We start from the raw sequence: 26,951 nt of genomic DNA, 5'->3' as shown, positions 1-26,951 counted from the left end.
TTTTTATGATAACCATGGAGCTAAAACAGGGCTGACAGCGCACTGGCAGGCAAGACAGACAGCACAGTGCCACAGCAGAAATAGCCTATAGGTTACAAAATCTATTAATAGCTGGTATATTTGTAGCCTACGATATAATTTAATTTGAGCTTTATTCAAATAATGATGCAAATTGGAAAATGATTATATATTTACCAAACTACATAGATATGTATGTGATTATGCATCAATGGTGTCAAAATTATAATTGATATGTCATTTACCTTATAAGGTTTTGCACTCTCTAATAGGTCATTTTACATTTCATTATCAAAGACAATATTTTGGGGTAAAGGCAGCAAAATGTAAATGGCTACGCAAATGGAAAAAGCGCCTCCTGTCTTTGCCATTTAAGACATCTGCCACTGCACTGATAGGCTGGCAAAATGTAAATGCAAATGCATTTTGAGAGGACTGCATTAACATTGTCACAGGCAGACCTGTCAGTCATCCCATTGAAGTGGGTCTTCGGTTGTGCAACCAGAAGTCGTTCACAACAGGGAGATCCCGGTGACTCTCCTGGTAGAACGCGTCGCGTACCATTAAGGCAGTCGCTGTCTAGCACAGTGATACTCAACTTGTGGCCCGGGGGCCAGATGCAGGCCGCGATAGGGTGCCAACTGGCCTCCTGGCCATTTTCTAATTCACAATGAAAACTATAAAGTTCCACTGAGCTCCAGCTAAATTCTCAAATATCGCATCCTGTATGCACAAAATTGTCAGACTAAACTCCGGCTGACACCTCAAATACCTACAATCAGCTACAGAAAAAATTATATCATTAATGTTTGTTTATTAACTGGCCCCTGGCCTCTTGTCATTTTCCAAAAGTGGCCTCCGGCAGCATGCAGCTCCTCAGCCTGATAACACTTTACGGCTGCTATGCAAATCAATCCGTTTAGGAGGTAAACATAAGGGAAGCAATCTCAGCATGTAAATCCTTGCGGTCGACTTCAGGTGGAGTGGATTCGCCGGCCGCAGCGGTTTATACCGAAGGTGTCTGAAACACAGAGACTCTGACACACGCCATGTAATTTATGTGTCAAAATGAAACATTTCACATGTGCGTCATCTAGGTGTTTAAAATGTAAACGTCTTTAAACTGTTATCAAAGCTGTTGGTGCTACGCCCTGGAATCCATACTCCCATGTCTCTTGGGACCAAAAGCGTTTAATTCGAAACAGGCATTCTTCCCTTTCCGACCTTAGAGGTCTGTTCGATACAATCTACAATGTCTCCACCTCTAATAGGCTTTGATATCTTCAGACGCCGAGAATGAATTTGAGAGAGGAGTGGAATTACCTTTTTATACTTTGGAGAGATTTTCTTTGGGGAAAACTTTTTTTTTCTTGGATTAAGCGGCTCTATTCTTCTCCACAAGCCTCAGTCACTCAGTCTGAGCATTTTCGTCTTTATCGCTCTATAAAACAGGGTCCATTGTTATTTGCAACCGCCATTGAACCCTTGCTGTAGCACTTCGATCTAACCCCCATATTGCAGGCATATTTAGAAATTGTATAGAGGTGAGGGTCTCCCTTTATGCGGATGACCTCCTTTTGTACGTTTGCAACCTGTCTATCTCTGTCCCCGCTGCCCTTGACAGTCTTCAATCATTACAAATCTAGATACAAAACAAACCTTTTAACAATTTTAAAGTTGCTCTTCATAGTTTTACATATCTACACACTTACACACTATCACAATTCCAGTGGGTCAGAAGTTTACATACTGTACACTAAATTGACTGTGCCTTTAAACTAAAAGGAAAACTCCAGAAAATGGCTTTAGAAGCTTCTGATAGGCTAATTGACGGCTAATTGACATCATTTGAGTCAATTGGAGATGTGCCTGTGGAAGGGTTAGGCGGAATTTATACACATTTATAAAGCCCTCGCCGTGCACGCCATAGACTACGCCGCGGCCCGGCGAGCCTGCGTGCAGCTCTCCAGAAATGTGACGCCATGTCGGGTCGACACAGCTGACGTGAACAGCGCAAGTATATTATAATGTAGATGGGGAGATCTCGTCAACCTGACGTTCAATAATGTACAGTATGTCTACTGTAGCTGCTGTCGACAACATCCTAAACTCGAGTTTACGTTGAAGTATGTTTTTCGCTTTAGGGGTTCACATAAGTCTGACTTACAGACGCCTGTCCTCCTCTTCCTGTTTGCGGCGCTGCTCCTCCTCCTCCCTCCTCTTCCTCTCCCTCTCCATCTCCTCCTGGATGCGTTTGAGCCGTTCCCTCTCCTCCTCCTCCTTCTTCTTGTTCTGCATGGCGGTGAGCAGCTGCTCCGACCGTGTCACCAGGGCCTGGAACTCATGCTCAATTTCGAGCCGGGACATCACCGTGGCCTGCGGGGGGAATGCAGCAGGTGCAATTTTAGACAAGAAGAAGAATGAGTTTTTAAAGCCCCCCCCTCCAGTCACTTTCAGCGGTGCCTCAGGAAGTCCCGGAAGATCATCAAGGACACAACAGCCTGTTCTCCCTGTTACCGCCAGGGAGGAGATACAGGACCCCCAAAACACACACCAACCGACTGAGGAATAGCTTCTTTCCTCAGTTCACAAGACTCCTAAACAATAAATAACACACACACACACACACGCACAATACCTTGACTGAGTGCAATAAATCTGTGGTATAGTGTTATTTTTATTATTTATTCTATTTTATTGATATTCTATCCCCCCCCCCCCCCCCTCCGACTGTTTGCCTTGTTTACTTACATACATATTACTGTTGTGACTATGTACCTGCACTATGTCTTGTAATGGAGCCCCTAGCATAAGAATTTCACACATGTATAGTACCTGTACAACAGAGTGACAATAAATATCTTGAATCTTGAGTTTTCCTACCTGTATAACTGTTGTTGGTGTTATATACAAACATTCTAACTGTTGTTGGTGTTATATACATTCTGATGTATGTTTGTATATTTGCACGTCATCTGATTCTGTGCCAAAGAACTTGCATTGATAAGAACTGAAGGCTAATAGGTTGTTCCACTGCGACATCATGGCGGCAGCGCTGTTGTCAAAAGAAGTCACGACTCTCTGGATACAAAGGTCCAGGGTTTGAATCATCAGGCGGCCAACAATGGAGCACGTCATGCAGCATGTATGCAAATAAATCAGTGCAATCCATTTAAATGCACATGTCAGTAGCATTCAGAAAAGGCTTGAAACCCTTTCATGACCGCTTGTGGCTATAATTTTCTCCTGTATTTTTCATTCTTAATTATGACGCTTGGAGGAAAACCTTGGTGTCAGACAGTACAGCTGCATTTGTAATCATCTCCTATAAAAGACTAAATGTCCTTGAGGATGTTCTTGCCTGATACAGACCAGCTGAATCTTCTATCTCAGTCCGTCACCAGAGAAGCTTATCTGGTCCAGACAACAGAGGGAGGACAACGCAGCTGCTCGCCTGTCTCAATATCTCAGCGATACCTCCCTTTCACTTGTGAGCGTCACGATTCTCACAATTCCCAGGTGTGGTATGTCAAAGCTTCACACACACACGTACGTACGCACGCACACACACACACACACACACACACACACACACACACACACACACACACACACACACACACACACACACACTCGTCACACATGAATGCACAAGACATCTCCTATATTTTGACATTCTGAGTGAGAGCAGAAGTAGCTGAAAGGTCTGATGTATAAATATATGTATGTAGTGTTAAAGTGTGAATTTATGTAGTGTTTAAATGTGAATTTAGTAAACAGTACAGCCTCTGGAAAGTCAGCTAGAGTGAATTGTGACATCATCACACACTCAAGGCTGGCTCCATAGGATCCCATTATAAAGGTTGACAAAGTAGAAAACGTAAACTGTGATTTCTCAAAAAAGTACAACAGGTATCAAAAAGCTGAATAACGGTAATGAAGTACTAAAAGTGGTGGCCCATTTAATGTGTGAATGGAGTTTTTAGCTTAAAGTATGAAAGAGTAGAGTTCAAAGAGGGTGTGGTTTGAACAGTGAAGTTCACTGTTCAAACCACACCCTCTTTGAACTCTACTCCTGTTCACTGATAGGGCTTTCACACCGGCAGGGCTCCGTGCCGGTTCCGGTTCCCGAACCCAAATTTGAACGGGCCGGCGCGTTCAGACCGAAAAAAGAATTGGTTCGGAACCTGAAAAGTTGGTTCTCAGCGGAACCAAAAAATAGTTGTTTTTTCCTTGGGAACCGTGACATCATCAGGCTCATTCTAGGCTGTGAAAACAAGCAGGAAGGAGAAGGCAGTGACAACATGGAGAAAAATAATTTGCAGTGGTCTCCTGAGGAAACCAAATGTTTAGTGGCGATTTGGGCATGTACCAAATCTCAAGAAAAGCTAGAAAGCAGTATAAGAAAGAGCAAGTCGTATGCCGAACTTGTGGAAGAGATGGCCAAGGCTGGGTTACCTCGAACACCAGACCAAATAATTAATAAACTTAAAAAACTGAAGGACTACCGAATAATGTCCTCCCACTTTGGTTCCGCTTAAACTGGTGTGAACACGGGCTGGTTCACCAGAAAGCACCAACGTTCTGAGACTCCAGAACGGAGCCGGAGCCAGAACCAGAAGCGTGTCTGTCTGAAAGCACTATGAGTGAACAGGAGCTGGAGCAATGGCCATATCTGGTAATCAGGCCCTGTCTGACATCACCTCTGTTCTCATTCAACTCTCATTACCTCACGTTCAGAGCAGCCTAAATCCGATTTTAATGGGGATAACTTTCACGTAGGTTTACCTCATTACCGTATTTGAAACTTTGGCCACGTTTCATATGAACATCCAACATTGTACCTAACAGTATATACACAACACAAAATATGGAAAAGCAGAATAGGTCCCCTTTAAACCTTCGATATGACGGCTGTCACACACACACACACTCCTCACACAGGACACGCACGAGCGCACGAGGCTGCGCTGTAAATCTGAGGAGGGGATGGCGCGTTCGTTGACGTCTCGCTGCTGATGAATATTCACGTACATCTGCTGTCAGCGTAAGACCTGCACTCACACCTTCAGCTAAGACCTGCACTCACACCTTCAGTAAGACCTGCACTCACACCTTCAGTAAGACCTGCACTCACACCTTCAGTAAGACCTGCACTCACACCTTCAGTAAGACCTGCACTCACACCTTCAGTAAGACCTGCACTCACACCTTCAGTAAGACCTGCACTCACACCTTCAGTAAGACCTGCACTCACACCTTCAGTAAGACCTGCACTCACACCTTCAGTAAGACCTGCACTCACACCTTCAGTAAGACCTGCACTCACACCTTCAGTAAGACCTGCACTCACACCTTCAGTAAGACCTGCACTCACACCTTCAGCTAAGACCTGCACTCACACCTTCAGTAAGACCTGCACTCACACCTTCAGTAAGACCTGCACTCACACCTTCAGTAAGACCTGCACTCACACCTTCAGTAAGACCTGCACTCACACCTTCAGTAAGACCTGCACTCACACCTTCAGTAAGACCTGCACTCACACCTTCAGTAAGACCTGCACTCACACCTTCAGTAAGACCTGCACTCACACCTTCAGTAAGACCTGCACTCACACCTTCAGTAAGACCTGCACTCACACCTTCAGTAAGACCTGCACTCACACCTTCAGCTAAGACCTGCACTCACACCTTCAGTAAGACCTGCACTCACACCTTCAGTAAGACCTGCACTCACACCTTCAGCTAAGACCTGCACTCACACCTTCAGTAAGACCTGCGCTCACACCTTCAGTAAGACCTGCACTCACACCTTCAGTAAGACCTGCACTCACACCTTCAGTAAGACCTGCACTCACACCTTCAGTAAGACCTGCACTCACACCTTCAGTAAGACCTGCGCTCACACCTTCAGTAAGACCTGCGCTCACACCTTCAGTAAGACCTGCACTCACACCTTCAGTAAGACCTGCACTCACACCTTCAGTAAGACCTGCACTCACACCTTCAGTAAGACCTGCACTCACACCTTCAGTAAGACCTGCACTCACACCTTCAGTAAGACCTGCACTCACACCTTCAGTAAGACCTGCACTCACACCTTCAGTAAGACCTGCACTCACACCTTCAGTAAGACCTGCGCTCACACCTTCAGTAAGACCTGCGCTCACACCTTCAGTAAGACCTGCACTCACACCTTCAGTAAGACCTGCACTCACACCTTCAGTAAGACCTGCACTCACACCTTCAGTAAGACCTGCACTCACACCTTCAGTAAGACCTGCACTCACACCTTCAGCTACGCCAGAGAGTTCTGACTCAGCAGAAAGGCAAGGGAGTAAACAAAGGAAACGGCAATGCTAAATTATGTAAAAAAAAAAAAAAACGATTAGGAAGAGCTTTTAAGATTCATGGAATTCAGAGGGGAGATTATTAGACGTAATACCAGAAGACGCACACGATTTAATTCAGCCGACGGTAATGAGAAGGCAGGACTCTGGACAGCCTTCTCATTACTGCGGGTAAATATCCTGGAAGGAGAAGGGCACTTTGGAGAGCGCAGACCTCCTCCGCCAAGGCCAAGAGTAAAGTCTCCTATGATATGGACATTTTGGGAGTCAAATGAGAAGCACTCAGAAACGCATTTAAATACAGACAATGGAGAATCATAATAAAACACAATCATATACGCTCACAGCCAACAATAATAAGCCAATAATAAAGTGAGAAAAGGGCCCCCCATCTCATTAAAATAACTTTGCACTTTGACACTAATGAGATTTGCACTTCATTATTCGCATTAGTCGTATTATTGCTGGTTGTGAGTGTATATGTTTTATGCTTTATTATGATTATCCATTGTCTGTATTGTGGACTTTAGGATGGTTTATGTCTGGAGCACTCGATGAATCAAGTTGATCTGATTCTGAATCTAATGGCTTCTTTCTTGGCCCACGCTGCACCCTTCCACCAAGTTTCATGAAAGTCGGCCCAGTAGTTTTTCCATAATCTTAACAAACAGACAGGCAGGCAGGCAGGCAGGCAGGCAGACAGGCAGACAGACAGATCAGGCAGGCAGGCAGGCAGACAGACAGGCAGGCAGGCAGGCAGGCAGGCAGACAGACAGACGAACGGCACGGAGAACAGAACCTCCTTAGCGGAGGTAATTATACTGTTGAAAAAAATTGGACTGCCATCCAACCATCCCTCTATCTATCCAACCATCCATATGATGAGTTTTTATATCAAAATATAGAAACTGCTCATCCGTTGGGGGGGGGGGGGGGGGGTAATTTCCTTACCTTCTGTAAAAATGTTATTTCATGAACCAGGGACTTATAGTAAGTTTCCTTCTGTCCTTCAAACAGCGCTGGACTGTGGTTTCATTTAGTGTCTGTCGATCATTTTGTAACAGGAGAATGGAGGGAATTTTGGAGGGAATTTTCTCATGTCAGAAATGCCTCTTATGCCTGTCAGAAAAACACACAGCTTAACACAGGGACTTGTACAAAGCACACATGCAACCTTCGAATACAGTCAAGAATTCAGGCTTTGTGTCTGGTTCATGGTAGGACAGGGTGAGAATTACATGGAGGGCATTGGCCTGTGTTGCCCCTCCCTCTGGCCGTGATGCCACCTTGGCAGCTGTGCCCTGCTACCAGCCTGCTACTGTCAGTTGCTTTAAAAGCATCAGTGGTCTCAGTTTAATGTAACCTGCTCTATGCAAAGGATGTGTCATTGAATCATTGTTGACTGGTAGTGTATGTCAGGTGGCTCCACATTGTTGACTGGTAGTGTATGTCAGGTGGGTCCACATTGTTGACTGGTAGTGTATGTCAGGTGGCTCCACACTGTTGACTGGTAGTGTATGTCAGGTGGGTCCACACTGTTGACTGGTAGTGTATGTCAGGTGGCTCCACACTGTTGACTGGTAGTGTATGTCAGGTGGCTCCACACTGTTGACTGGTAGTGTAGTGTACTGTGTACTCTGGATGGAAGTTTTTTGTTGTTGTTGAAATTGATGTTTTTTATTGTGTGACGAGCCACAGCACCTCCTCAGATGCTTTCAAAGCGTGGAGAATATTGTCTGATTACATTAACACACTAATGTATATTTACTACATATCTTGTATACTGTACATAACAGATGTATATTTGTTTTATGTTTTTTATTTTGTGTAACCTAACAGCTGTATTCTATAGTCTGTATTCTGTACCCTGTTTTTATATTTGCCTTATAACATCTAGGGACAAACATTGCAAACTTAGGCTATAAATGTCAGGATATATAACAAAGACTGTTTCCTGTGAATGCTCTATGTGTATTTATCTGTCCCTATAGAAATAAACTTTTCAATCAATCAATCAATTCTCATTCATCCATTTCTAACGTACTTTTTTTTTTTTAAATCCAGCACCCATTAAAATGGGCACTGTGCTGTGCATGCAGGGTCTTTTATACTAATTTTCAGGATGGAAGGTTTGCACACAGTTTAAAACATACTTTCTGTGGCACAAATACCACATTAAGCTTGTGTACAGTATAAATAAGGTACCGTAATTTCCGCACTATAAGCCGCACCGGAGTATAAGCCGCAGCAGCAAAATTGCCTGTTTGTTACATATATAAGCCGCACCGGACTATAAGCCGCAGGTGTTTTAATGTTTTTTTTTTTTTTAATTGTGTTTTAATGTTTAATTACCATATGTAAGGGTTCATGCACAGAGGGGATTGTCGGGAAAGAGATGGCTGTTTGAGGAAGCTCCCATTTATTAACATTTCAACAAAACAACATAACACAACACCACCTGTGTTTTTTTTTACAGTGCACACAGTGTCCGCGGTGTGGTGAAAAGAGGGCAAGAGAGGAAATTAAAACAGAAGTGGATTTATAGTTAGAAAGAGTGCTAAAAAAGAGAGATTTTTTTTTTTTTTTGAAAAAATCCATAGATAAGCCGCACCGTTATATAAGCCGCAGGGCCAAAAAACGGGGAAAAAGCCGCGGCTTATAGTCCGAAATTTACGGTATATAAGGCAAATCTCACCCACCTTCATTTTGACCATCAGGGTGTCGATGGCGGCCTCCAGCTCGTGCGCCCGCTCCATCATCTCCTGCTTGCCCTCCTTCAGGCCGGCCACCACCTCGTTGAAGCGGTCCATCCTCTTCTTCAGGTTACGCACCTTCACCAGGCCGTCGATCCTGCACACACACACACACACACACACACACACACACACACACACACACACGACAGTGAAACACACGCTTGCCTGAAGGTTTAAAGCACATGCTATACATAAAGGAAATAGCGTCTCTGCATGTAAACTGATGATATTTGCGGCATATTTGGGGTTGAAAAGTGTCTCAACAACACCCTGCTGATTTGCTACTGAACTACTGTACTGTACTGTTTGTACTTTTGAATTCTTGTATCTTTTATGTGGTTTTGAATGCACTCTTACAATAACATGTTGCTTGTCTGCTACTTTCACGGTTGCCATTCATGTTGCGTTAACTCGTGAGGGTTCAGCTCAGTCTTTTAAAGCAGATCTTTCAGTCTCAAACACAGGAGGCACCTTATATTAATATAAGGTGTATCTTATATGTAGAAATATACAGTAAGGTGTGTATATAATGTATAATAATATAAGTAATACAGTACTCCACCCACCTAATCACGCACATCGCCGCATCCCCAACACACCCAAACACAATCACACAGCATGTTAGGTTGAGCCAGCAGGTTGCCAGTTCAGGCAAAAACAAAAGAAAAAACCCTGCGGTGACAAGCCCTCCTCCCCGCCGCTTATCGTCAACTATCGGAGGTAATAAGCGGAGCGGCACGTGTTGCCGGGCGACAGTCTCCATGACGATGTGTGTGTGTGTGTGTGTGTGTGTGTGTGAGAGAGAGAGTGTGGTGACAAGCAGCCTGATACCGCTGAGCAGTGAAAGAGGCAGATAATGAAGAGGGAGAAGATGGTTAGAAGATGATGGAGCGAGGGAAGAGGGGGGTAAGGATGGAAGGAGGAGGAAGAAGAGAAGGATTGGGGGAGAGATGGTTGTTTTATGGTTATAAGACAAGTGTCTGTCGACAGTGTCTTAAAGCCCCTGGAAACACAAATCCACAATAAGCTTCTAACTATGTAATTTAGGTCAAAGTATTTGGCAGGAATATCTAAGTTCCTGGACAAGAAGACCATGAGGACTTTAGCTACGTCTTTAATTCAATGTCATTAGGACTACACCTGTATATCCTGATACAGTGGTTTAACTAAAGGTGTAAAGGACAGGCTTCAAAAAGCCCCAAAACAAACTAAAACATCCTTAAGCTCAGTCCACGAACGCACATTAGCCCAACTCATTTTAAAGAGTTAAATTGGCTCCCCGTTGAAGGTCGAGTTCAACAGTTAAAACTCATCATGGTCTATAAAATACTACATGAACTTTGTCCTAATAATTTCACCAAGTACTATCAGTTTGTTCGGGAGACTCATAGCCTAAAACACGAGGGCTAGTGTAGCACATTTGAAACTACCCAATCTGAAAAGCAAAGTTCTTAAAGTCGAACTGAACCCGTAGTGGCGCGTGGGTCGTGGTCCGTTTCAGACTGAAAACATAAGTTGAGATGACAGGTTGAGAGGCGGGTCATAGTAGCATGTCGATGATTTGATTTGACAATTCTGGGGACTGGATTGGGCTTTTGCCAAAAAACTTTTGTGTCTGTGTGTGTATTTGAGAGACAGCTTGTGCAGACGTCTCCCAATAGGTCGTTTGAGCATTTAAGGTCCTTACACATCGGGAGCGTTTTTTTTCGTGCGATTAATTCGCCCGTCAATAATATTTTCCGAACCTATATCAGTCAATGCAACCGTGCATACCAACGGCGAAGTTTCGCTGAGCGTTATTGCAGCGTTTGTTTTTTCGAACCACGGTCGATTTTTCAGAAATTCGCTTTCCGACGTGTACACATCTGTGGCTGTGTCTGTGATTGACAGGTGGTTCAAAACTCGCATCGCAATTTCGTGCCGTATATTCTTGATGTGTAAGGACCTTTAGGCAAGGCAAGTGTATATTTGTATAGCACATTTCATACATAGAAGCAATTTCATAGTGCTTTACATAAAATGGATAAAAGGATAATAGCAGAGTGTTACAAGGTAAAAAGGTCACGGTGCAAAACTATTAACATTTTTTTTTTTTTTACTTTGTGAGCAAAATCATATGCAGCATAATTATATCTTAGATTATGCACTATTGTGAGTGAATTCTGAAAGTGTGCTTTTACCGATTCATCCTTCTGGTGATTCCCCCCTAATTAAATTGCAGATGTGATCGTTAGAAATGTGGTTCAAACTTTAACCAATCTGACAAGAATATTGTCTCTTGGTGCATCTTACCTCAGGTCAGGACCTGTGCTGGGAAACACGGTACATTATAACATAACAGGCTCTTCCCAGGGTCTATGCAGGAAGCCTCAAGTTAAATTCAATACCTTTTAAGACCTTTTTTAAGACTCCTTAATATACAATAGTATATTATTTGGACAACGATACGATATTTGCTGATATCACAAAGTCTGCCCCGATACGATATCGATTCAATTCAGGAGTCTGCAATCGATATGGGACGATATCATGTGCTCCTTTAACACCGTCAGCACAATAGCTACAAAATGTAATACCTCTCAAACGGTGATTAGGACTTTTTAATACTTTTTAAGGGCCTTCATTTTCCCTAAAACAGTCCTCCAAAAAAGGAGGAGCAGCATCTGTGGCCCTAGTCTTTGTGGCGTGTCCCGCAGCTTGTCGGTGGACTTTTCGGCCAATTCAACATGTTGAATCGCCATCGGTCAGAGAAATCACTCTGATTGGCTGGTCAGCAGTGCAGGAGAAGACATAAATCACTCTGATTGGCTGGTCAGCAGTGCAGGAGAAGACAGGGCGTGCACAACACCTTCTTCCCATTTTTCAACTTCATCTCATCTGATCATTCCAAGACGGATATTTTCACGACGACGTGGCCTTCAGGAACCCCTTGAGCCTGTCGTTGTAGATCACCCATTTAGCGCCCTTTCTCCTTATTTTTCCACCTCTTCCGTTCTTCTTCCACAAGCAGAAGACCAGGCTGACAACGGCTTTTTATCAGACATATCACAAGTAGCTACTGTATATTACAAAACCATCAGACATATCACAAGTAGCTACTGTATATTACAAAACCAGGCGAAGTGGTGAGCGAGACCGGTGTGAAAACGGTAGGCAAACGCTGCTTTGTTTCATTATCTGCTTTGTATATGTGCAGTCCTGCAGGCACAAGAGCGTACGTGCTAGCTGATGCTTTGTATATGTGCAGTCCTGCAGGCACAAAAGCGTACGTGCTAGCTGATGTCTTGTATATCTGCAGTCCTGCAGGCACAAGAGCGTACGTGCTAGCTGATGCTTTGTATATGTGCAGTCCTGCAGGCACAAAAGCGTACGTGCTAGCTGATGTCTTGTATATCTGCAGTCCTGCAGGCACAAGAGCGTACGTGCTAGCTGATGCTTTGTATATCTGCAGTCCTACTGTAGGCACAAAAGCGTACGTGCTAGCTGATGTTTTGTATATCTGCAGTCCTAGGCACAAGAGCGTACGTGCTAGCTGATGTCGGCTGTACTCTCTGCGGTGTGTTCGAGTGCAACTTTTTGGTCCCGACACAGGAGACTTAGTTCTCCCGGTGTGTCAGCCCACTGAAGGATAGAGGGGAGGAGAGAAGGAGGCAGGGAGAGAGAGGAGGTGAAGAGGGGGAGGAAAGAGATGGAGAGAGAGAGAGGACAGTACCCACCGAGGCTTGTGCTTTCTCCTGCACAGCCACATCCGCACCGTCTTCTGCATCTTGATACACGCACTCGCTCTGTATAACATCTTATTCTTCACTGAGAGAGAGACAGAGAGAGACACACACAGAGAGAGAGAGAGAGAGATAAGGAGAATGAGAAGAGAGAGACATTGAGGGAGAGAGATACAGACAGAGAGATAAAGAGAATGAGTGTGAGACATACTAAACAGATTGACAAAGAGGTGCAGATTACAGCTGGGCAAAATATCAGTATTATATCGATATCCTGATGAGACTAAATATCGTCTTAGAGTTTGGATATCATAATATTGTGATATGTTATATCACAATATATATACTTATATATATAAGTGTTGTCTTTACAATAAGAGTAAAGTGATGTCATTTTCTGAACTTACCAGACTGTTGTATTATTGCCTTGTTATTATATCCACATTACTGATGATTATTTATCAAGAATCTCATTGTGTCAAAGATTTTGTGAAGGCGCCAAGTTTCAACTGTACATTTAGAAATGTACATTTCTTCATAGAAAATAGAGATATTGTGTATCGCCATTCAGCCTAAAAATACAGAGAAATGATTTTCGGTCCATAATCGCCCAGAGATAGAGAGAGATAAAACTATTTTCAAAGTACATCATTTGTCCAGGGTTTTGTGACCACGGTGACACCATGGTCACCGTGATAACATGGAGAATATACTGTGTAATGGGAGAGTGGATGGGACCAGATGTTGCTGCTTACACTTGATGACGGACAGAGAGCACCACTGGAGCCTCTTCCAGCGGCTGCAGATGAGCCACTGATTGACCTTCTTCACCAGCTCTGCCAGGTGGTCCGGGTCCGACTTCATGATCTGGTCAAACTCTGCAAACTGGAGATACATTATCACACCCAGGGCTGTATTACTGAACGGGCATACCGGGCACAGGCCCAGGGGCCCGAGAGCTCAGGGGGCCCATGAGCTAGAGTCTCTTTGCAGGCCGCACAGGCGGCCTGCGAAGAGACTCTAACTGATGGGGCCCCTGAGCTCACTTCGCAGCTGAGACTCTAGCTTATGGGCCCCTGAGCTCACTTCGCAGCTGAGACTCTAGCTTATGGGCCCCTGAGCTCACTTCGCAGCTGAGACTCTAGCTTATGGGCCCCTGAGCTCACTTCGCAGCTGAGACTCTAGCTTATGGGCCCCCTGAGCTCACTTCGCAGCTGAGACTCTAGCTTATGGGCCCCTGAGCTCACTTCGCAGCTGAGACTCTAGCTTATGGGCCCCTGAGCTCACTTCGCAGCTGAGACTCTAGTTTATGGGCCCCTGAGCTCACTTCGCAGCTGAGACTCTAGCTTATGGGCCCCCTGAGCTCACTTCGCAGCTGAGACTCTAGCTTATGGGCCCCTGAGCTCACTTCGCAGGCGGCCTGCGAAGAGACTCTAGCTCAGGGGTGCCCAAATTCTTTCCCATGAAGGGCCAAAACTCAATCTGGGTGGAGGGCCGAGGGCCAAAAATAAACGTTGTGGAATTACATTAAAATGCATTGTGTTTTATAGAAAATTAACATTCTAAATCTAAAATAACATTTCAATATAATAATCTACTTTTTATCTGTTTGGTAATTGTAATAATTTGCAATTGGTTATATATATTTAAAAAAACATCTGCATTTGTGGGGAGCTTAAACATTTAATCAGTAAACACCCAGTTAAAAACAGTTGTATTTTCCACCTTTGTAATCAAGAGAGAAATTTGACTTAATTCACAACTTGAAAAATCCTCAAGGTACTTTGAAAATCAGCTTTAATGTCCATCTTTTGTAAACAATTTGCCATGACAATTTGCAGGGATGCAATCTCAGGAGTGAACACAGTATATCCGCAGCCACATTCAGACACTGTTTCACAAAGTCACCACATGAAAAAGCTTGTCCACCCTTTGCAATCAGTGCGCTGTGAGGGGGGGCCCGTGAGGGGGCCCGGCCCAGGGGCCCGTGAAGTCATAATCCGTCTATGATCACACCTGTGAGTTCACACAGCAGCCAGGAGCAGCAGAGAGACCCGCTGACCTGGAGCCTGCTGATTGTTTGGGCAACGTCACTCATCAGCAGCCAATCATGTACCAGCTTTTATTTTTGTATTGATTTACTCCCCAGTTGTACTTGGCCAATTCCCGGTCATTGCTCCACCCCCTCTGCCGATCTGGGGAGAGCCGTAGACTAGCACATGCTTCCTCCGATACATGTGCAGTCGCCAGCCGCTTCTTTTCGCCTGACGGCGAGGGGTTTCACAGGCAGGACCTAACGCATGAGAGGATCGCGCTAGTGCAGCGACCGGACACACACCCTTAATCCGGCTAACCACCCGCAGACAGCCAATTGTGCCTGTATGGACGCCCGACCAAGTCGGAGGTAACACAGGGGCTCGAACCTACGACCCTTGTGTTACTAGGCAGGGATTCTACCGCTGCACTACCCGAGCGCCCATGTACCAGCATTTCTAAATGTCCTGCCTATTGCTGCGATGCCATTGGCGACTATGGAATTTCAAGAGTTAGTTGCTATGGTGACAAAATACGTCCATTTCTTTTATTTCATGTGATGCGCAGGTTGATCTTAACCCATTGATACCTGATGCAGCATTTGTGTGTGTATCCCTTTAAGACCGCGAACCGCGTTAACGCGGTTCGCGGTCTTAAAGGGATACGCACACAAATGAGGGATATACGGTACACGCAAATGCTGCATCAGGTATCAATGGGTTAAAGGGCACCTTTCCCAGATTAAAACAAGCCCTTTTGTTTATTTACAAGTATGATGTGATGCAGGTGGATCTCAGAGAAGGGCACCTTTCCCTCTGCAGCACACACCAGATGTCTGAGGCTCGTGATGAAAGCATCACAATTCGGGCCAAAGTATTCATTTATTCCTCACGGCCCACCTGCGGTGTCAGAGTAAGCCTTGGATATACTCCGGCGGCACGGTGGCTCAGCAACGTCGCCTCACAGCAAGAAGGTTGTGGGTTCGAATCTCCTTTCCGTGTGGAGTTTGCATGTTCTCCCCGTGTTTGCGTGGGATTCCTCCGGGGTGCTCCGGGTTCCTCCCACAGTCCAGAAATACGATGTGTTTGTGTAGTATCGCACTGTAACGTAATCTAGTAAAAAACGTCTAGTACTGTACGTATGTAACCTATGCTGTGTGTAGATATATGATGTTGTTAGTATAACTGTGATGATACTATGTAAAGTCCTTTGAGACATACTATTTGTGATAAGGGGCTATAAACATAACTAACTGAACTGAACTCCTGAGAGGATGCTGACCCCATGGTGCTGCGGACACCATGGACACATAGTACTTCTGTTCTGTTTATACTACTTTCTGGTGTACGCTAGGACTTGAAGGACGCGTGGAGAGAGAGGGAGGGAGCGAGAGAAGCCGAAAACGACCGCTGTCAAGTTAGTTTCAGGTTGGAAATTCAGCAGACATTCACTCCGATGCAAAGCTAACTTCACCGCGGTGCATAAACGCCTCTCTTCAAATTCTGCGTCACACAGTCACAAAAAATGTAGCTACCGTATGCTGCTGTCTGACTCTGCACAGAGCCTTCGCGTACATCCTCTGATGACGACATTTACCTCACGCAAACCATAGTAGACCCTGCCTCTGGACATGGAGAGTATATCCAATGCTTAAGTTTACAGTAGGCCCATAATGCTTCTCTCCTGATTCGAGACTATCACAATACTTGGGCGCCAATTCGATAATCGAATTGGCGCCCAAGTATTGTGATAGTTATGCGTTGCGATTCGACAAGTATGGCAATTCGAAAAATTATTGCGATTTTCGTTTGCCTTTTTAACACTAGACCATGGGAAAACGTTCAATCATACACTTCTAGAGACTTTATATGAGTCATATTTCCCAAAGCAATGCACATCACGTCAGTCAGTCTTTCTGGGATTTTTTGAAGCAGCAGGTCTGCCTGCCAGGTCACTGGCAGGCAGGTAATGTTCCACCCATTACAATAGCTGTCGGCCAATCATCCCCCATCAACAACAACAAAATCAGTTGATTGTCCGAAACTGTGAAACAATAGCCAATCAAACCAAAGAAGATAATCATCCCCCAAAACACACTTGAAAACAGACAAACAAGTCTGGTTTGCTCTCAAAATATGATCATTTAGTGATCCTAAAACTGTTTTTGTTATATTGACTTCTTCAACATCTAAACATGTGTAATATGGAGAAGATTTTCCCCCCCACCCTTTCACTCTATCGATTCGGGTAAAATTGGCAATTTCTTTTTTTTAATATATTTCCTTCCCCCACCTCTACTTTACACACACTGGTGTCCTCTGCAATATAGACATGCATTTTAACAAAGTCCTCCCCGGAAACCATTATTCATCTCTGGGAAAAATGAAAAGTCCATCTGTTGGCTCCGGTCCAAAACCTTGTCTCACCTCCACCAAGCAGCCAGACATGACTTATGTGCTCTCCTCCTGAATCCACTGTCTCTCTCTGTGGGGGAACAGCTACCTACAGTATGTAATATAAATGTAGGTTATATCTGTTCCTCCACAGACAGGGACATTGGATTCAGGAGCTGGCTAATGTTATTGGCGAGCGAGCGAGTGAGAGAAAACACAACAAAGCCTCACCTTCCCCGGCCGGAAGAACACCCTGGTCAGGCCGAACTTGTAGTCATTCACATTCAGTCCCAGCGCTTTGAATAAAGCCTGCAGCACAAACACACAGAACATCCATAAACATGTAGAACATCCATAAACACACAGAACATCCATAAACATGTAGCCGCGGTGTATATTCAAAGGCTGTCAACACTACAACCACGGCCACGGCGGTCATTTTGACCTTTTTGAAATATGTGCAATAACTTTGTTGAATTCATGTTGAAAATACAATGCTGTTGGTACCTGCCTTTTCCTAAAAATGACCTGTATTTATTATTTAAAATAGTTTTTATATGAATTACACAAAAGACAACGGAAATGTGATCATTTTTAGCTAGAATTTGATCTAGGCCTATTTTTGGCCTATCTTTTTTTGTATTTTGGTGTCATTTTGTCTTTTTAAAAGATATCTTAACACACAACAATTAATCTCTCAATTGGGTATTTATCATGAGAGATTATAGAGTTTGGAATCTAGCGGTCTGGTCAAAATGACTCCTTATAACTGTGTTCTAGTAGTTATGGAATTCTGGCTTCAGATTTGTTCAAATGCACATTTCGGTGTTTTGTCTTTTTAAAAGATATCTTAACACAATGAATACATGAATCTCTCAATTGGGTATTCATCATGAGAGATGATAAGAGTTTGGAAGCCAGGAGTCAAAATGACCGCTTACGGCCATTTTCTAGTAGTTATGGAATCCTTCTAGTGTTCAGAGCGCGGCCGGGATGCGGGTCTGACCTTGCAGAAGAGGCGTGGGTCCAGGCGGCAGAGTTTGGGGGGCATGTACTTCTGGTACATGTTGTAGAGCTCGTGGAAAGGAGCCCTGGAGGGGAAGCCGCCCTGCATGAGGTCCAGCACAGACACCATACCTACAGGAGGGGAGAATAAGGAACTTTGGAGAATAAGGACTTCATCACCCCTAGTTTTTTTGTGTGTGTTATTTTTCAATCAAGAAGTAAGGACAAAATGACTGCAGCAATGCTTTGTGTTAAAGGATACGGCTGGTGTTCATATAAAAAATAGATTTTTTCGTCACAAATCCTATGAAAATAACAAAATCAACAATGGCTCGCTGCAATGTTTGCTCTACACCAATTACTTCCCACGACTTCCCACATGTTCCCTTTTTAGCCTTCAACCCGGAAGTCATCAGTTCCAATTGTAAGTTAAAAACCTTGAAATACAGCTCACAAAAACATAGTAAAAACCCCCCAACAAAAAACAAACAAAGAAAGAAAACGCTAACTCTTACCACAAAAGGCTCTTGTAGTTATTAGCAAATCAAATTCAAATGGGAAAAAAATCTTCATTAAGCCGGGGACTATTTTCGGTGGTACAGAACTACTTTCCTGGCATCACAAATGTGTCTACAGACGGCTTATTAAGTTGTTTGAGGGGGAGGGGGGGGGAATCGTGTTGCGATGATGAAATATGTCACCCAGAGCAGCAGCATGGCTGTTTGATGTGTTTTTTAACTACTTTTTTAAATATAAAATAGAGTTCTATGGGACATGTTTTCATTGGGCACCGGCTGAGCATTTTTTGCAAAACAAAATAGTTGCTGATTTCGTTATTTTCATACGACTTCTTGACTTATGCAATGCATAAAAAAAAAGAAATCATTTATCAGAAAATTGCAATTTTCTGATACTTCAATTTATCCTTTATCATCTCTGTGGGGAAATTCATCCTCTTCATTATTTGACCCATCCTCTACCAGGAACCTTCCTAGGACTAGTAGGAGCAGTGGGCAGCAGCAATGCAGATCTATTTCTTCATCACTCAGCCTAACCTTCTTTGGACGGGCAGTTTATTTATGTGATAAATTCAAAAACAGAAAGTGCTTTGTAGCAGCGAGCAGAAACACAATGGATCAACAACAGTGTCGTACATACAACATAGAGCACATTCAATTTCACGGAATAATACACACCATTACTACTCTGACATCGCCACACCAAATCTGCCAGAGCAAATCAAACAAGACCTGGCAGCTTGGTCGGGTTCCCCGGCCTACACCATTACAGTCTCAGGACAAGGAAATGGAAGCTCTGAGATCTTTTGGGACACCTGACAGAAACTACTGAGCAAGGTTCCTGTAGAGGAGCATTGGAATAGAAAGTTATTAAGACTCTCCCCCACGGCAAGAGACTGAGGTCTGCCAAGACCAGAACCACCCGCCACAAGACCAAACCGACCCAACCGCCATCAGCCTCACCAACAAGGCCCGGAAACCCCTTCCGCCAAGGACCTCACCAACAACACCCCCCCACACACACACACAAACTCACTACCTCCTCCAAAACTCAACTGAACCCCCCCCCCCCCCCCCCCCATAAAACTGTAACTCATATCTAATTTAATGCCCGTTTAACTGGGACTGTAAATTCATGTAAATTCCCTGCCTATTTAACGTCTATTTAACTCAGTCTGTAAATCTCATGTAAATTCAACGTAAATTCATATTTATCATCCACAGAACACTTCACCACTCATGTACATATTGTATATATTTACTGATTTGATTGCACTTGCAACTTTGTGATTGTCTTTAGTTATCGTCCTACTTCTTATCTCTGTATATTGATGTGACCGCTACGCTGCATACAGACACTAAGACAAATTCCTCGTATGTAACTTGCATACTGTGGCAATAAAAGTGATTCTGATTCACTGAGTGTTCTCAGCCTCAGGCTCATGATGAGAGAGAATGCTCTTCTACTCTACTCAGATGAAACTCTCGTTTTCGGCCCCCGAGCTGCATACAACTCATTATTTTGAAAATCCCCATAAAGACACACATTAGAAGAAGTGAAATTAGCGAATGAGACACAAACTTCTTTGTGAAAAATTTATTGAATTTACATTTGTCAGTTGGGTTGTGGTCCCAGAGTCCATGGAGTTGGGCAGTCTGGGAGTATTTTTGGAGCCTCTAGACTCTAGAGGATATCATGGCCCAACCCAAAAGGACTAGTGGCAACGAAGGCCGACTGTTGCGTCGCCTCACGTCGTCTGTGTCGGGGTGAAAAAGTTGCACTGGAACATACCGCAAACACTACAGCCGACGTCAACTAGCACGCCTGCGCGAGACCTAGGACTCCAGTACAAACCAGATACATGAAACAAAGCAATGCTTGCCTATATATACTGCGTACATACAAGGGTTTTCCCTACCATTTTGAGGCTTAGGCGCCGCACCCAAGCCGTTTTGAGCCCAACCTAAGCTGAATCAATGTAAAATCAATGTTGGTCCGCATTGGACTACTTTAGTTGTGCCTTGAAGCTTTGTGAGGTTTATATATGTTCATGGCCTTTTCAAATGTTTGTACAGAGATAGGGGTATGGTAATAATAATAATGGTCCAAAATCATGTTAAATTGCATATTTTTTTAATTGAAAAACGAAAAATTTTCAACATGGAGAAAAACACGTCCGAAAAAGCCACCGGCGAGGTTGACTAGAGCCAACGGTGTGGCACACACCACAAAGACTAGGGCGACAGACGCTCACCGACCCAGACATTGACACCGACTATCGGTGAAAACTGCCAGTGAAACACCTCGCTGCCAGGTGAAAAGAAGCAGCTGGCACATGTATCGGAGGAAGCATGTGCTAGTCTACGGCTCTCCCGAGATCGTCAGAGAGGGTGGGGCAACGACCGGGACAGCAGGAGGAATTGGGCAGAAAATGGGGAGAAAAATCCAAAACAAAAAACAAAAAGACTCGATAAGAATGATGGACTTAAATGATGATGGCCCAGTTCAGAACACATGAAGAAATAGTTGAACATAGTTTGCCTTGCCCTCAGTTCATTTTGTTCCGCTAGGCTTTCCATGCATGACGTCCGTCCGTTATACCCACAAACACTTGCGTTTGGGCTTGTTACCTGTAGTTTGTCTGGATTAGGTTCTCACTCCCAACTCCTCCAGGAGGAGGAACGACAGCGGCACGTTCAGGCGTCTCTGTGCCGTTATTCGGTGCCCGCCCGACTTCCATTATTGTCAGCTGCCCAAATGAACTGCACTGACGGCGTAAACACTCCAGAGATGGAGTAATCCACTCCCAGCCATGCTCGGTGTGTCAACCTGCCCGCGGTGTTTATAAATCTAGACTCAAGTCCCATTACTTCAGCACGGCCTGCAATCTACCTGGTCAGCCATTTCTTCATCGCTGTTTACTTGCAGCCTGTCGTTCACTTAGTTCACCTGCAGATCCTGGCTTTATTTCTTATTTTCATTACTTTTTATGGTTTTTTCAATCTGTTATTTTCTTGTGGAAACCCTATTTGCTAAAGGCGCTCTATGAGCAACCTGACTCGAGTTGAAACGGTTCACACGTGAAACAATTTAGCCTGTTCTCATGACAACATTATCGGAATTCCATGTCGGCCATATTAGGTGTAAAAGGGAAATTGCCACTGCTATGTCCTAATTCTGTTCAGTAGCTTACAGTCCTAACTGTGCACGTACCAATGTGCCATTTCTGCATGGCACATTCAACATACTACATTCAAACCTTAAGTTAAGTTAAGTTATCCTTTATTTATCCCCTTGGGGAAATTCATCCTCTGCATTTGACCCATCCTCTACTAGGAACCTTCCTAGAACTAGGAGCAGTGGGCAGCCACTGTGCAGCGCCCGGGGACCAACTCCAGTTCTTTTGCCAGTACCTTGGTCAGGAGCACTGACAGGAGTATTAACGCTAACATACATGTCTTTCTTGATGGTGGGAGGAAACCAGAGCACCCGGAGAAAACCCACACGGACACGGGGAGAACATGCAAACTCCACACAGAAAGGACCTGGGACGGACCGGGGTTCGAACCCGGGACCTTCTTGCTGTGAGGCAACAGTGTTAACCACTGAGCCACCGTGCCGTCCATGCTAAAGTCCATTGATTGGTTTTATCATCACATCGTGTAGCAATATGGCTAGTTTTCCGTTAGTACGGTATATGGCTGATGTCTACTCAGCGAAATATGGATGTCAGCAATAGAACATTCAGAGCCTTCAAAGCCTACTAAATCATTTTAAATTCAATGCCGGCATAGCCGATAGATCAGGAGGTGCTACACTCTACAGATGGGATGCGAAAGGCATTTGAAATGGTAATATATATATATATATATATATATATATATATAAGTGATTCCAGCCTCCAGTCACTGTGGTAAATCTCACAGAAAGTTCAAACAGAGAGAGAGAGAAAAAGCTGATCCCTACAACTGAGGAGACTACAGTATTTAGTAAAAAAAAAATCCATTGTTCTAATCGAGGTCTTTGATTCATTCAATTTTGATCTAAAGTATCCGGGCTTAAATGCTTGAAATTAGTGTCTTAGACAAATATAAATACAGTAGTGAAGTTGTATGAATTCCTTTCCAAAGCCTGTGCCTTTCAGTTTCAAGCAATGAATCCGAAATATAAGAGAGTTTTGATTTAAAAATATAAGATCGTTTTGATTTGTTGAACACTTTTTTGGTCACTGCATACTTTAATTCCCTTCGTGTCATGTCATAGTTTTGATGTCCTTTACTCTTATTCTAAACTCTATTCCAAACTTTTGGACTGGTAAAATGTATAAAGTGTTTTCAGTTGATCAACCAACACCTTAAAGTGCCTTCTATTCTTTTAAGAGCACCGGCGACATTTGTCACCAGCATGTCCAGCTGTCCTGCCTGGACACAGACTCATTCTTTGTCTATTCCAAACTATCACCATTCAGACCCCTTATCCAGTAACCTAGTAGGGCAGTGGTGGCCCAATGGTTAGGGGAAACGAGCTTGTGACCGGAAGGTCGTCGGTTCAATCCCCGGGACCGGCAGGATAAATCTGGGTGGGGAAAGTGAAAAGGCAGCGCTTGCCCCTCCCTCATTACCACCACTAAGGTGCCCTTGAGCAAGGCCCTTATACCCAAACCGCTCCAGTGGAGATGATCAGTGGCCAGCAGATCAGACTGTGGTTGTACTGGTCAGCTTCCAGGTATGAATGCGTGTGAATGTGAACAGGGCACTCCTGAAAAAGAGAGCATTGCTCTCAGTGAGACTCCCCCTGTATAAATAAAGGTAAAAAAAAAAAAAAAAAAAAAAACGATAAAGTATCTGGGCAGTTTGTGTGGATGAAAACATCTTATCTTAACCACAAGTATTATTTTTTCCGCCAAATTGAACATGGGTGGGGGTGGGGGCCGGGTCGGGGTGGATATCTGCCTCCGATGCGTTTCCGGTGTGGGAGAGAAGAAACATGTAAAAACTCGTAAATAGAACCGGTATCAACGTCCCACAGCGAGGACACAAGACGGCAAATCTGCGTCATCGGTTTGATGGACTAAGAAAATATCAGATGAATTGGTCTCAGAATCGTGTCGTCTCTGCAGCAATGTGGGCTGGTGAACAAACCATGGAAATGTAATTAAAGCATGCGAATAGAAAGGCAATGAAGGATATAAATAAAATACAATGAAATCAAATGTAATGAATAATAAATAGAGAGCATCTCTGTGATGGTAATGAAAAGCTTCTACTGCTAAAAGGAGTTCCCCGCTCTGACGCCACTGGCAGCTTTACAGATGTCTACATTTTAGTACAGATTTACTGATTTAAACTCAAGTTCAAAGAGCATTGTAACCAACTGTTTTCAAAGAGCATGGTAACCAACTGTTTTCAAAGAGCATTGTAACCAACTGTTTTCAAAGAGCATTGTAACCAACTGTTTCCAAAGAGCATTGTAACCAACTGTTTCCAAATAGGAAAACCGACAATTGGGATAAATGTAGACACTTGTATCTTCTTATTTTTTTTTACTACTACCACAATTTCAAATAGAGACCTCTTCTTAATAGTTAAATCACACTTTCTTCTTAATATTACATTTCATTATGCCGGTTTACACCTGATAACCTTTGTTTATGTGATATTCAAGTTGTTCTGAAATTGCCGGTATATTACTTGTCCTTTGAGACATTCAAGTTTCGATATTGCCGGTTGCTGTTTGATTATTTTGTATACTGGTCCAATAAGTGTACTGTATGTCTTCCAATTCTTCTATGTATCACATGATGTGTCAGGTGACCCCTGCGAGGGTACTTAAGGGGTGTGTCACTACACTTCATTCATGTCTGAGGAAGGGCTTTGCCCCGAAACATTTTTGTTGTGGTCTCCAATTAAACCTTTGGGAGCAGCTGCCAGCGTGCCGACTCTACTTTTGATCACTTACTAAGTCTTACATGAACTTGGGTCCTGCACCTGGTTTTAACTCTTCACTGCTGGATGTTGCGTGCCTTTTTGTACCTTTTACTTGTATCTTTTAAAACATGATGCCGCCTTGTGAAGAGAACTTGAAGAAAACGAACCGATTAAAATGCAATGTATTCATGAATCTTCTTCAAGCTACACTAGGCAATTTTGCATGTTGGCTTCTCCAAATGGCAACGTAACCAGAACTGAAACGCTTGAACTTCAATACCCCCAAATCATAATCACTCTGAAGTTTCAAATAGTGTCTGTCACTGCGGGCTGGACGGGATTTGCCATCAGTGATCAATCCCGACACCAGGATTTAATAGGACAAACGTAGAGCATCGTAGTGCATGGGAGGATCACGCTATTCCCCCCAGTTCCCCTCCCCCCCGACCGACCGACCAGAGGAAGCACTAGTGCAGCGACCACCGCACATATCCCCTTGTCTGGGTTCCCACCCGCAGACAAGGCCAATTGCGTCTGTAGGGACGCATGAGCGAGCCAGTGGTAACAACGGGGGTGCGACCCTCTGGTTAGCAGGCGAGGGAATAGAACGCTAAACCAGCCGGGCGGCTGTATGTCTACGTAAAAATCTTGTCTATAGCAAACAGCCGTACTGACCAGAACACTGCAGCTGGGACAGAATCTGAGCTCCTTCAAACTGGTGACTGATCATCTTCAGGTTGGGCTTGATACAGCGGATGAAACTGGAGCCCTGGAGGAGGGAAGGAGAGAGAGACAGAGAGACAGAGAGAGAGAGATGACAGGCAGAGAGAGGAGGGAGAAACAGGTATGGAGGTAAAGGAAGAAATCATTACCCTCATAGCAAAACCTTGGGCCATGCCCTAGGTTCACCACATCCATCATATCTAGCAGTCTGCACAGCAGCTCAGGAGATGATGGGTTGACTAAATTGTTGTTTGTCTCCCATGAGAGCTACAGAGCTGTATTACAATATACGAGAGAGTTGTATACAACAGACTTAGTAAATACCTAGATAAGCTCACCAGCTCTCAGTACGGCTTCAGGAAAAAAAATACAACTTGTATGGCCATTTTAGACCTCGTAGAAAAAATCAATGATGCCATTGATCAGGGGAACTGTGGAGTGGGTGTTTTCCTGGACCTCTCAAAGGCCTTTGACACCATTGCTTTTAATATATTACTGGGGAAACTGCACCACTATGGTATCCGAGGACTGGCTCTTAAATCGTTCAGCAGCTACCTACAGTACATAATAGGCAACAGTATGTTGATATAAATAATCATAAATCTAAAAAGTTGGACATGAAATATGGGGTACCCCAAGGGAGCCATGAGAGCTACATATATATTACAGGCAGGGTGATCTTCACTGTGTGGCTCCGTGAGAGCTACAGAGCTACATGTATATTACAGGCAGGCTGATCTTCACTGTGTGGGTCCAGCAGGGCCAAACAATCAGTGGCGTGTGTTCAGATGAGCGGGAGCGAGGTACTGACCGTGCTGCGCAGCTTCTCCAGTAGAATGTTCAGCTGAGTCTGTGCACAAACACAAGAAAAGGTTATCAGGACAAACCAACCACATCACCCCACCAATACACACTGGAGGTCTTCTATCGCCTTCAAGACAACTCCGAAAGCAGAACACAACCAGCTCCGACTTGTTACAAATGAATTACAGGTCGGAAATTCCGAGCTCTGAAGTGAATTTCTCGACCTGTAACTCTGAGTTGGACAACCGTGCAATTCATTTTGAACAAGGATTTTACTGGACATTTTACATGGACATTTACATGGACCTTACGCCACGGTCATTATCCTCCCCCCTCCCCATTATAAATCACTTCAAAGGACTTTGGACTTTATAATTGATCATTTATCATTCGAGATTGTTTTCTGTTTGCTCAATCTTCTGCCATTGTTCTATGAAAATGCTTTTGTATCTTGTAAACAGCCGGTGTATATACAGTAAGCTGCAGCATGCTGCAGCTCGCAGGAGCAATGAATCAGGTAGAAAGCCAGACACATGTATGATGAAGTGGAGATTGCAATCTTCTGATCTATAATATGATTACTATCTCCTCCGGCAGCCGGCGCACCAGACAGCTCCTGCCAGCATGCGGGCACAGCGGCCAGTAAATAAGACGGTGTCCACTTGCACTGCCAATATTTCATCGGGCTACTTTATTAC

General features: G+C 44.1%; 1 protein-coding gene across 1 annotated transcript in view; it reads right to left on the bottom strand.

The window, feature by feature from the left end:
- The window catches only part of myo6a (myosin VIa), a 188,705-nt gene that overhangs the window by 49,391 nt on the left and 112,363 nt on the right, over positions 1–26,951 (bottom strand). Inside the window, exons 19-26 of the mRNA XM_083642594.1 lie at positions 26,261–26,299; positions 25,402–25,495; positions 18,282–18,412; positions 17,507–17,584; positions 13,604–13,733; positions 12,843–12,933; positions 9,070–9,220; positions 2,186–2,394 (exon numbers count right to left, since the gene is read on the bottom strand). Coding sequence (XP_083498720.1) covers positions 2,186–2,394; positions 9,070–9,220; positions 12,843–12,933; positions 13,604–13,733; positions 17,507–17,584; positions 18,282–18,412; positions 25,402–25,495; positions 26,261–26,299 — 923 coding nt within the window. The remainder of the gene's footprint in view (positions 1–2,185; positions 2,395–9,069; positions 9,221–12,842; positions 12,934–13,603; positions 13,734–17,506; positions 17,585–18,281; positions 18,413–25,401; positions 25,496–26,260; positions 26,300–26,951) is intronic.

Source organism: Poromitra crassiceps, assembly GCF_964638095.1.
Source record: "Poromitra crassiceps genome assembly, chromosome: 9".
Lineage (NCBI taxonomy): Eukaryota > Metazoa > Chordata > Actinopteri > Beryciformes > Melamphaidae > Poromitra > Poromitra crassiceps.
Note: the sequence above shows the minus strand (reverse complement) of the source record. Positions and strands in the feature narration are given on the sequence as shown.